The sequence below is a fragment of the Bison bison genome, unplaced genomic scaffold (genome assembly GCF_000754665.1).
Source record: "Bison bison bison isolate TAMUID 2011002044 unplaced genomic scaffold, Bison_UMD1.0 scf7180017864352, whole genome shotgun sequence".
Taxonomy (NCBI): domain Eukaryota; kingdom Metazoa; phylum Chordata; class Mammalia; order Artiodactyla; family Bovidae; genus Bison; species Bison bison.
In genome coordinates, this window is record NW_011494924.1 from 3,642,579 (window position 1) to 3,655,563 (window position 12,985).

At 45.5% G+C, this 12,985-nt stretch overlaps 1 protein-coding gene across 1 annotated transcript in view; it reads right to left on the bottom strand.

Moving 5' to 3' along the window:
* Positions 1-12,985, bottom strand: part of HIPK2 (homeodomain interacting protein kinase 2) — a 143,385-nt gene that overhangs the window by 46,427 nt on the left and 83,973 nt on the right. Inside the window, exons 6-8 of the mRNA XM_010854943.1 lie at positions 9,612-9,774; positions 5,966-6,173; positions 4,768-4,889 (exon numbers count right to left, since the gene is read on the bottom strand). Of these exons, the coding sequence (XP_010853245.1) occupies positions 4,768-4,889; positions 5,966-6,173; positions 9,612-9,774 (493 nt within the window). The remainder of the gene's footprint in view (positions 1-4,767; positions 4,890-5,965; positions 6,174-9,611; positions 9,775-12,985) is intronic.

The window sequence follows — 12,985 nt, forward strand, 5'->3', positions numbered from 1 at the left end:
TAATTAATTAAAAAATGATAGTTTGGGGGGAATGGAAATTGGGGACGGGATAGGCAGGAGACTACTATTTTCTTAGCTGTTTATGGTGGCATTTAACTGTAACAATTAGACACATGTATTACTTTGAAAAAGAATTAAAATTTAAATTCAAAATAACTTCTCCAAAGTCAAACAGCCAGTGAGTGCTGGGGCCGCTATCTGAACATGGGCAGTGGAATTCCAGAGCCCATGCTCTCAGCCAATATGCTACACTTTCTGTGGAGGTGACACATAAAAATGACGGCCCAATTCAGGATCAGGTGCCTAAGAGTCGTATGAAAAAGTCTTCCTTATTTATTAGCAATATCAGGCACCCAGCAAGACTGACGCAGACAGCAAAACAGAATGGTGGGAAAGACTGGTTGCTGAAAATGACCAGAGAAGGTTTTGAGAAGTGCTGGAGTGGGATCTTCCGCCTCTGTTGTGGCAGGCAGCATCTTCAGTTGTGGTGTGTGAGCTTCGTTGTGGCATGTGGGGTCTAGTTCCCTGGCCGGGGATTCCCAGCCCCCTGCATTGGGAGCATGGCATCTCAGCCACTGGACCAGCAGGGAAGTCCCTCACTCACAATTTCTGATGGTGGTCAAGATACCAGTTCTTGGCTGGGGGCTGGGCAGACAGAGGTGAAAGCTCCTTTTAGGCTATACCAAAAAAGCATTACTGGTAAGGCGATCCACATGATCACCCTTGTGTTACTGAAATGAGAGGGTGTGATTATTTCCGGACACACATCTTTGGGGTGCACCAGAGAGACTGTTTTCCATTTTAGGGACATATGATGCTACTGGCAAGGGGGGGTTGGAAAATGGCAGAGCAAACAAAGCTAACATGAGGGTGGATTCAAAAGACTATTTCTAAACATGCACAAATTCCTTGAAAAGGTTTAAACATTTAGATAAAAAGAAATATACTGAAATTTGGGGATATATTTAAAGTAATAATATTTGGAGTACCTCTGCCTGATACCTAACCTAATCCCAAGAAAAATGAAGGGGTCAGTGTTAATGTTTAATTACTGCTTTAAAAAAATAGCTGCCATACTAGTTTTTTAGGGCTTCCCTGGTGGCTCAGAGGCTAAAGAATCTGCCTAGTTTTGCAAGTTGCTTATTTTTTTTCCTTTGAAGGGATCATTAAAAAATATCTAGGAGAAAGCTCCACCTTAATAGGCTAACATATTGGAATGGATTGGGTGACAAACAAGAAAAATCAAAAGCAATCAATAAACAAAAAAGACACAGTGACACTGGATAGAACAGGACAGTTCTTTTTTTTTTTTTAATTTTTAAGTTAATATCTCTTAGACAACTCTGTATGTTAAGACACTTTGGTCCATCACGTCCTTTTCCAATGGCTATATGGTGTTCCATTTTATGTCCTTACCAATTTAAACAAATTTTCTACTGATGAACATTCAAATTGCTTCCAGCAGTTCCCTGTTATAAGCACTGTAGCAATTAAAATCCTTGTACATGTAATTTTGGTTCACTTCCCCACTTAGAGCTGTAGGTTAAATCCACTTGGAGATTTATGGTGCTCTAAGGACTCCTTTTCAAGTAGGCAGTTGGTAAAGCCCTTCCCTGCTGTGATTAAAGGACTAAGACAAATTCAGAAATGCTGGGCCTGTTGGTTTCCACCGAACTGAACAACGAGTAATATCTACTTTAGCTAGTATGCGATGCTATGTATCATTTCTTTCAGAGATGGTTCTTGGCTTACAGGGTTAAGTATGCAAACACAAAAAAAGGATCTGTAAGTACCCTTTAAGAGTACATGTGAATTCTGCAGGTTTTGGCTCACAGAGGAGCAGCACTGGGAAACTGGCCTGAATTTTGGCTCCCAGTCAGATGAAGTGTGAACAGGCTGCCGTGCCCCTGGAGTGAGTGGTAGTTCTCTTGATCTACCAGGGCTTTTTCTGAACTCCGTACTACCAAACTGTGCAAACAAAAGGGAGCTATGAGGAACAGAGAGAGAGGGGAAGGAGTACAGGTGTGCTTTATATACGGAAGGTTCTCTGTTTAAACCTTCAGCAAGACAGAATTTTGTGTGCCACCAGAAACTAGTGGAAGTGGGCATCTGCAGTCTCAATCTGGACATAAGAACAAAGAGATTAAGAACGGCTAGTGTCAAACTCAAACAAGCTGTTCTTGAAAACAGAAGAAGAAGTAATAATATCCACCGTGTCTTATGAGCCTGGGTGTGGTCTCCATGACCAAAGCAGATGAAGATTCTATAAGAAAAAGAAATCCATGCCACTTCCTCACGTACGAACAAAGATGCAAAAATACTAACTGCAGTATTCACAAACAATCCAGAATTGAAAAGCACACAAACACATCAAGTACCACATGATCAAATAAAGTTCACATTGAAAATATTGATACAAAGATGATTTAACGTTACAAAATCTATTAACTTGCTACATTAACAGTTGAAGGAACAAAAACACAGGAGTATTTCAATAGGTGGAGAAAGAACATTTGATGCAGTTGAACATTAATTCATTAAAAAAAATTTAGCAAACTTGATAAAGTGTCCCTAACCGCTCTTTAAACAAAATCTCTAGTGGCAAACAGCAAGAAGAATTTGCTTTAAAGTTAAGTTCAAGTTAAAAATGCTCAATATCAACGCTCTTATTAAACACTGTTTTGGAGCTACTGTTGGCACGGTGTCATGAGAACAATAAATAAAAGTTATAAAGACTGGAAAGGAAGAAACAAAATTGTATCCCTTGTAAATGAAAAAATAGTCTACACAGAAAATCCAAGGGAATTCACAGAAACAATCAGAACTAATCAGAGTTTGGAAGGTGCTGGATAACAAACTCAATGGAGCAAAACCAGTTATATTCCTATTAACCAAAGACAAATAATAAGAAAATATAGTTAATAAAGTTATTAATAACAGAAGTGTAAAATATTTAGGAATGATTCTAACAAAAGAAAACTCTAGTGAAAGGAATAAAAGGTAACTTATATACAGTTATGACTTCCCTGGTGGTTCAGACAGTAAAGCATCTGCCTACAATGCGGGAGACCTGGGTTCAATCCCTGAGTTGGGAAGATCCTCTGGAGAAGGAAATGGCAACCGACTCCAGTATTCTTGCCTGGAAAATCCCATGGATGGAGGAGCGTAGTAGGGTACAGTCCATGGGGTTGCAAAGAGACACGACTGAGCAACTTCACTCACTATATACAGTTATATACCATGATCAAGGATGAAATGACAATATTACAAAGATGTCAGTTTTCCTTGAAGTGAATATAAATCCAATGCAGGTCCAATACACACAAATCAGGGTTCTGGGCTTTTGTCTTGTTTGTTTTGGAATGAAAACTCCTATGTAACTGTGAGGATAAAATTCACATAGAAAAGCAAAGGGACAAGAACAGACAGGGAAATTTTGAAGGACGTGATAGGATCAGGGCTTTTCCCACCAGATATCAAGACATACGTTGAAGTTATAAAATCAATAGCAAAGACAAAAGGATATCAGAGAGCCCAGTGGACTAGAACGGACTGAGTCCAAAATTGTTGTTGTTTAATTGCTCAGTTGTATCTGACTCTTTTTTGACTCCATGGACTGTAGCCCGCCAGGCCCCTCTGTCCATGGGATTTCCCAAACAACAACAGTGGAGTGGGTTGACATTTCCTTCTTCAGGGGATCTTCCTGACCCAGGGATCAAACCTGTGTCTCCTGCATTGCAAGTGGATTCCGTACCACTGAGTCACCAGGGAACCCCATGAGTCTAAAATAGACCTATGCAATTTGACTACATTAAAATTATCCCCCAAACTTCTGTTCAATAAAAGACACTATAAATAAAGTGTCTTTGGGAACCAACTTCATTTAAAAAACAAAGGTGCTTTAAACTAACAACATTTCAGTCAAACTATCCTTGACTCCCAGCAACAGAAGCCATGATAAAGAAACAGTACAGCAAATGATGGGTTAAAATACACGTGCTGGAGTCAGACTTCTTGGGTTTGTGTTCTGGTTCTGTCACCTAATTGCTGTGTGACTTTGAGCCAGTGCCTGTGCCTTGTTTGGCAAAAGGAGACAAACACCTTACCATATTGTGGGGATTAAATCAATAGCAACTATGAAGTGCTCAGCACAACGAAGATGTATTTGTTATTAATGTTCGAGTGACATTAAGGATCGATTACTTATTATCATTACACCACTTTGTTGCCTAAAATTTTCACAACACGTCACAAATTTTCAACCAGTTTCACCTCTGTGATCTTATTTGAGGAATCTACCAGAGTACCTATGTGAACAGATAAGGAAGGTTCCGGCCCAAAGCCTCTGTGATCCTGGTTTTCAACTAGGAAACAAAGAGATAATCTCCAAGGTTCTTTTTCTGCTTTCAAAAAATAGTTTCAATTTATAATAAGGAAATGCTAACTGACTTGCCTTGGGTCACAGAGAGTTATTAGTAGAGTTAGGATTAAAACCTAGGTCTCTCATATTAATCTACATTACAAAGAGACAATAATAATAATAAATTTCTTCAGACTCCCCCTGTGTCTAAATTTCTTCTTGGAACTGTAAGCTAGATACTTAGGAAGGTAATTCACCTGGGGATCATTCGGAATATTACTGATATATTCTAATGACTTGAGGCATCTAACTCACTGCCAGGGAGGGAATTATCAGAGATATATCTCTTTTGTGAACAACATTAACATGTGTTGTGGTAATACCAGTGATAATAAAGAAAGAATTACCTGGGCAAGCAGACCTGGTTGGATCTGAAGAGGCTGAGCTCCTGGGGCTTGAGTGACGATGGGAACGGCGTTTTCCATTCGCACAGAGTAGCCAGCATGTTTAGAGGGAGAGGCCTGCAATCCTAGTGCAGACAAGGGGTGAGGGGGAGAAGGGCTGAGTAACTGGCAAGAGCTGGATGAGGAGACCTTCCTAGCCCACTCTGTCAGCCCTCAGCTTCCCTTTGCACTAGTCCCCACCAGACACTGCCTGGTCCTTTGGAAGTTTTCCCTGCCTCAGTTTTAACTTAAAAAACAGTCTGTGGTTTTTTTTTCTTTGGCCATGCCACATGGCTTGTTGGGATCTTAGTTTGCTAACCAGGGATAGAACCCAGGTCTTCATCAGTGGAGGCGTGGAGTCCTACCCGTTGGACCACCATGGAATTCCCTCTAATTTAAAATTAAAAAAACAAAAAAAAACCAAACCAAAAAACAACCTTTCTGAATGTTTTCAAAGATTCAGTCAAACTAAGGAGTCTTTAAAGCCCAAAGTGAAACAGTTATGCTGACAAATCACAGCAGGAAAACAGCTGCTTTTGTCATGAAGACACACCTGACTGGGTCAAAGCCGGGGAGAGAGGGGAAGGCTGCTGAACAGCACTTACTCAAACTCAACCACGCAGACTTACACCAGGGGGTTTTCAGAACCAAATTCTCGAGTTTTCAAGGTAAACTATAACAAGGTACCCGGTCAACTCTCACTTAGAATTTTCAGAAGAGTGCCGGGGTGCCTGGCCAGAGGTGGGGGGCACTGGCCAGGAAGTACTTTTCAGAGAGGTTTACACTCTTCACAAGAACGGGGACTGGTGCGCTGTCAGAGGCTGGCAGTGTGCTGTCGATAATCCACACAGAGGTTATCCCACGGGAGAGCTGACATCAGCATAACAACGGGAGCGCACACAATGTGCTGATTTACAGACGGTGGCTGAGCCAGGACAAAACCACTGGCAGGTGGTGCGAATAACAGGGAACGGACTTGACGCAGAAGCCTAAGTCCATTGTTTCTAGGTTGGCTGCCGCAGGATGGGGGCCCTCAAGTTCAGGGATGCCAGGGCTCTCGCGGAAAGAAAGAGGGCTTTAGGAGGACAGAAAAGCATGAGGCCAGCACCGCAGAGGCGGTCCTGGTGGAAGCAGGTGGGAGGCTGGGTCCACTCTGCCTTACCTTGGAAGCCGGGTGGACACACGATGAGCGCTTGCTGGAAGGGGTCGGGCCGGGCGCAGATCTGGGCGGCTCCTGTCTGCAGGGGCATGCTCCGCTGGGCCACCGCGGCCATGGATGCCGCTGAGGGCTGGCAGAGTGCAGATTGGTAGTTTAGTATGGAGACCTCGGGATTGGCTAGGGAAAGAGTGGCACTGGTGGAGGTGGGAGCCTAAAGGAATGGTGGGGATTAGACAAAAATAAACACAAATAAAACATGAGGGAGATGGCATGCTGGGAGACATGGATCCAAATCAAATAAATGAACTCAAAGAAGAGCAAATGAATGAACGAAAACCACGAGCCAAGAAAAAAAGCAAAAACGGGGGAGTGGAAATACAGTTGGAAACTCTTAGGGGAAAGCAGGCACCTGCAGCCCAGGACACAGAATCACCTTCGATGCTTAGATTCGGGCCTGTTCTTAATATTTTCAGGGCCTGTTCCTAATACTTGCAGGGCCTGCAAGTGCACACGGCATGCCTGCCTGTCAAGTCTAAACAGCAGAGTTAAGGACTGGCTGGAAAGAATTATGATCTGCCCTTCCACGCAGACACAAACACTTTCATAACCACCTGGAAGGCTTTGGTTTGAGTCTGAATCTGGATTCCTTGGCTTGGGCCCTGGAATATGGAGCCGAGTGCCTGCCTGCCTTCTCTCCAGGCCCCAGCTCCGTCCCACAACCTGAGGGCCTTTGGGTGCAGGTATTTGGACTTGGTCTCTACTGGGGAGGATGAAACTAGAAGTGGCTCCTCCAGGCCCCGGGTCTCAGATTCCCGGAGCTTGACACGGAAGCACATGCACTCGGGGAGGGCCTGGGCAGCAAGCCCTTCTGCTCAGGTCTAAGGGTAGCACTTTTACAGATGCCCTTAGATGTTCACAGAGCACAGTTACTGCGAAGAAATAACACTACAGAAATAGAGATGGAGGGGGACGGGCTGAGGCTGGGGTTACTTGTTGGAATTCGGTGCATTCTTGTGCTGGCATTCAGCAACTAAGCCTAAAGGGCAAGGAGAAGATGCCAGGGGGTTAAGAGAACTTGAGATGGGTTAAGTTAAATGGAGATGGGTTAGACAGACACTGAAGTTATGTCCTCTCTCCTTTCTTTTTCAGAAAGAGATAGCATTTGAGGTTGAACTTGCATGTGAAGCAAGGCCATGGAAGGAAAAGGAATTCTACATTGGGAATTCTCCAGTTTCAGCCCATCTTCGTGCTGATCCTTTAGTAAGATAGGTGGAGCAACCCATGGCTTCAATTTCAACCTTGTTTATGAGAGATTTTGCTACTAGAGGCTATAAGGACTAAAAAAGTAAAAAGGGAAAGAGCCACAAGGCTATCGGGAAACATAAAATTAGGACCTTAGGAAAGGTATGCATATATGTCAAATTTGATGAAAAGGATAAAGTCTCATTTTACATGTCTTTTATACTTATATTTTATGCTGAATTTCAGTGCAAAGCATAGAATTTGTTTGAAAGTAATCACCACATTAGGTACTGCCCATGTTTAGATTTTAAGATATTATTTTAACAGCCAGCGTCTGTGCAGCATCACACAGTCAGCCTCCAGGCAGTGTGACTGGGAATGCATGTGTGGCACATGTAGGCCAGCATCTCTTATCACTGTTTTTTATTGAAGTGTAGTTGACTTACAATGTTGTGTTATGTATATATATCCTAACAAAAGGAAACTCTAGTGAAAGGAATAAATATACATGATTTTCCTGTTCCTTTCCATCACAGGTTACTAAAAGGCACTAAATACAGCTCCCTGTGCTGCACAGTAGGGCCCTGTTGCTCATTTTATACATAGTCATTTGCATGGGGCCAGCATTTTGTGTTGTTACCAACGGCATGACTTGTGTTTCCTTTCTGCTCTCTCTGCAGCCTCACCTCTCCTGGAGGCTCCCCTCAGACACACCTCCCACTAGCCACTTGCCCTCTACACACCAGAGTCCACACTCTCCCCTCATCTTCCTGCCTCCTGGCTTCCCTCTTTGGGGCACTGGCAGCAGTCTCCTTCAGGTTCCCACATGGGTGCTCAGTGGCTCCCCCTTCTGGCCAGCCACTGGTCCTGCTGCTCCTTGCTTCCAAATGTCCCGGGAAGGCTCTCCCTCTTTTTAATCACTACTTCCTTTGCTAAGGCCTTCTGTCCTGGTGCCTGGGACCTGTAGGGCCTTGACTAGTGATGTTCTGGTCTCCACTTCTTTTCTAATTCTTCTTGGGCACAGAGGCTAGAACATTCTTTCCAAATGACTACTTTTTGTGTGATACCACCTCTGCTCAAAAGTCTCCGGTTGCTGCCTAATGGGCACTGTGTACGCATCTTAGGCTGGCCCTCCTTCCCATCACAGTTAGGCCCAACTTCCCATCTCAATGTATCTTCTACCCTCCCTGCTCAGGGCAGCAGCCAGACGGCCTGCTCACCGTGCTGGGACTCTGGAGACGGAGAGCAGAATCACAGTGGTTATTCTGTCCAGGAGTTCACCTGACTGGAGGTGGCTGTCTTAGCCTGAGGACTGAGCTAGGCACTGGGTGGGAATGTTTATCACAGGGTACTCCAGGCCTTAGAGAAATGATCTCTTTTGGCTGTGGAGAACAGTAAGGACACCAGTGGCCTCCAGGGGGCAGCAGATTCTAGGCGGCCTCTCCTAGAGGGTAGGCAGAAGGGGAGAGGAACAGGCTGGGAAGGAACGCTGGGCCTTAGCAACTAAACGTTCTGGGAATGGCCTGGGAAGCAGGGTCGGTGACTCTTCATGGGAGCAGGGGACCTGTCAAAAGAGTGGATGGCCAGGCAGAATATTCCCGCTGGAACATACATGCTCTGCTATCGAGGGGTGTGGTGTGTGTGTGCGTACACAGGTGTGTGGTCATCATTAAAGACTGATACTAAGACTGAAGAAGATCTAGGGACACTTTCTTTGGGGAAACTGGTAGGTAGGAATAAAAGTTAAAGTCTCTTAGATACCAGAGGCTGCCTGAGCGAGGCCTTGGAGACTCTTCATGTAGTACATATTTCCTGGGTGTCATCCATATTTCCAGCAGTATATTAGGTGCTAGATTCTGCAAATTTTCTGTAAGAGGTTTGAAAGCTGTGGGTCCCCTGTTAGTTCTCACTGCTGGGATTCTGGTGACAAGACCTGGAAAAGGGCGGGTTTTTTTCTGTGTTGAAAGGAGATCATGTGGACCCGGCAGTGTGGACAAGAGGAGTGGGGGCCTGAGCTGGATGACCGCTAGCATCCATCCCTTCCAGTTCTAGAATTCTCCATCGGGCAGATGTCAGACATGAGAGGATCCCAGCATCTCCTTTACCTTATTCTCACAGCAGGACAGGGAAGCAGTAGGAGGTACCATCTCAGAAATAACTCTCTTAGTGAGTCATTTCTGGGACCTTTCAAGGGGCTAGGAGTCAATACAAAGAATTCCTGAGGATCTCAAAGGAAAATAATGAAGACAAACATCTTCTTGCAGAGTTGAACGTGACAGTAGAGGGATTTTGTCTGTTGTATATGATATTGGAGTTTTGTCTTCTGACTCAGCTTGGTGGGAAAACAGAATTCCTGACCTTTGCTCTGTCAGCCCCGTGTCTGCCTTCCGCTCTGCTCCCCACTCACCTGGTTGTGGACAGTGTTCAGCTGGTTGTTGAAGGTCATGGTCAGGTTGGTGGATGTGCTGGGGGCCACGTGCGTGATGAAAGGGGTTTTGCTCTGGTTCACCGTGTCATACATGTTCACCCGACGCTTGCAAATCTCCATGTTCTGGAAACATGATTTGACGCTGTTCATGCACAAGCAGAGACAAAGGTGTCAGGGAGAGAGTAACATGGAATTACAGGGAGAAAATGGAGAGAGAAAAAGAGGGTTAATCTAATGAACGAAAGAACCGAGACACTTCACTTTGGATCTCAAGTTCCTGGATTTCTCAGGCAGTGTCTGCACTTGCAAAAGTTGGTGGTATTTACAGGAATTCCACCCTCCCCTGCCCCCTCCCCCCACACCTTCTCACTGCCTCCTCCTCATCCTGGGTGGGTAACAGTTCTCCACCAACACAACAGACCTCTTGGCTCTCACTGCATTTCCTCCTGCTGCTGATCTGCTTCCCAATTTCCACAGCTCATTCTTGGCTTTTAAAGTGGTTTCTGGCCCATAAATAAACATATAAGTTCTCTGATTGGCACTGGTCATCAACGGATGACCTGCCGCCATCTTCCTTGCCCACGCCCTTTCCAGCTAACCCAGGACACCAGCGCCATCTAGGGGTCAGCCAAAGAATAGCCAACCCGGTGTCAGGACCTATTGGCACTCTTGCTCCTCCCTGGATTGTGCAGGGAATGAGCGAAGGGTTCTCAATGAAAAAGACTCTGATGCTGGGGGGGATTGGGGGCAGGAGGAGAAGGGGACGACAGAGGGTGAGATGGCTGGATGGCATCACCGCCTCGATGGACGTGAGTCTGGGTGAACTCCGGGAGTTGGTGATGGACAGGGAGGCCTGGCGTGCTGCGATTCATGGGGTCGCAAAGAGTCGGACGCGACTGAGCGACTGAACTGAACTGAACTGAATAACGGTGAAGCTTACTGACAGCGTGGCGGCTGTTCGCAAGCACTCTTTCACTCCGTCCTACAACCACCACGAGGGGAAGACAGACAACTGTTGCCCCTATTTTGCGAATAAGGATAAAGCAGAGAAGGGATAGGTAATTTGCCAAGATCAAGAGCTGGTTAATGGTAGTCTTCACATAGACACGTGCATTCTCTTTAACTTCCTTCATTCTTCATTTCTTTTCTTATTGTTACCCAGTTACATAAAATTCTCTCCCTCTTTTTCTTCTTCCATTGCATTTTTGAATCAAAACTCTCAATTATGAAATTCAAGTATAAAAGTGTTGCGGACACCAGCATCAAGGACAAAGAAAGCCATTAGTGGCCTTGACTGGGTGTTTGAAACCCCACCACAGGATTTCCAGTTGTTTGTACATCGCTTCTCAGTCACGTCCCCGGCTCCCAGGTGGTGTCCAGGTCAGGAATCTGCCTGCCAACGCCGGCCACGCGGGTTTGATCCCTGGGTCAGGAAGATACCCGGGAGGAGGAAATGGCAACCCACTCCAGTATTCTTGCCTGGAACATTCCATGGACAGAGGAGCCTGGTGGACTATAGTCCACGGGGTCTGAAAGAGTCAGACACAACTGAGCACGTGTGCCACGCCAAGTCTCATTCACTTCTGGGTCATCTTCTAATTAAACTCACTTTTTCCTCAAATGCTAATATTTAGGATAGCAAGATCCCACTGAAATTTCCATTTAAAATACTTATTTTAATTATAAGTAGTGTAGTAACAATAAAATTCTACCATTTTAAGATGACAGCTGCATACTGTACTACGGGTAAGCTAGATTCTGGGCCAGGCAGGTGCTTGCAGGCTATCCCGAAACATCCGCTCCATGAAAGGTCCTCTGAACTGACTTACACGTTTTTTGTGACTTAATCATGACTGACACTGGCCACACAATGCACACGAAGTAAACAATGACTGACTGATGACCCTAGAGAGAAGGAGAACGGATTCTCCGCTGACCAAGAGCTAAAAACACTAATGCTAGCAATGCCAACACGTTTTGAGCATCGACTCAGTACCAAACCTACAGCTAAGTGCTTGGAGGCTGAAAGAATAAAACAATGGATTTTGTGTTCTTCTGGACTGTATTTAACGCATCAATGGTTTTTCGACAATTCAACACAAAGCTTTCAGACTCAGGATTCTGTAACTGAAACGATCTGAGTTTTTAGTTTCAGAGGAAAGTACTTTCACACTGGGTTAATGTTGAGAATGGTTTTTAAGGAATTCGAGCACTAGAATCTTGGCATGGAGAAACGAGGGGAGTCTCTTTCATCTGATAATCTAGATGTTGGGGCAGCCCTGGCCCAGACGCAGGTTTCTTCTGGCCCCAGACTTCTTCATGGTCTGCCCAGCAAATTCTAGGGTTGCTTGGAGATCAGGCCTACTTTGTGCTCAGAGACCCTTCTTTCCTTCCGAGGCCTATTTTCTGAAATCTAAGTTGTCAGTGCTTCCCCTGGTTCCACACCAGGTTCTGAGTTAGGAGCCAGCTGATGCCCATGGTTTCCGTGCTGGGTCTTCACCTACAGTGAAACACCCTGATTTGCTTCCATGCAGAACTAAAAGACAGACGGCACCCTGAGGTCATTCAGCCAAGCCTCAAACTTTATGCATGTGACTGTTCACTGACAGTGCTGGGGGCTTTCCAGGTGGCTCAGTGGTAAAGAATCCACCTGCTGGTGCGGGAGATGCAGTAGATGTGGGTTCGATCCCTGGGTCAGGAAGGTTCTGTGCAGAAGGAAGTGGCAGCCCACTCCAGTATTCTTGCCTGGGAAACTTCTTAGAGGAGCCTGGTGGGTAGCAGTCTATTGAGTCACAAAACAGCTGGACACAGCTGGGCATGCACGAATGTCTCACTGACAGTGCACACGGCTACCAGGAACCCTCTAACGAGCACCCCTCCATCTCCTATCCACAGCTGTTTCTCAGCCATCCCACTTCACTCCTGATGACACGAAGACTGATCTTATGGGGGCCTATGCAGTAAATCACCAAGTCTGCCTTTCCTCTGTGGTTCAGACTGGCACCCCTTGACTTACCCCTCCCATACCCAGAAACAGGACAAATCCCGTAATGAGAGCTTGCAAGGGATGGGTCCCAGTTCCTTCTCTGTTCTCGAGTCTGGTTGTTGCAAGCATGCTTCTAAAGTAGAGGCACTATCTGGTTGTTGCAATACAATCTGACTTGCTCAACAGCAGCTAGTAAGGAACAGACCGAAAAGAGAGGAAGCACCACTGGTGATGGGTGCCACACCCTCATTTCTCGTATGCTGCTGAGGGTCAAATCCAGCCTTGAGACTTGACCTGATCTGATTCTGGCTGTGGCGGGGCCCATGGTGACCCATGACTGTCTCGGCTGCCGGGTCTTTTCCTGTGT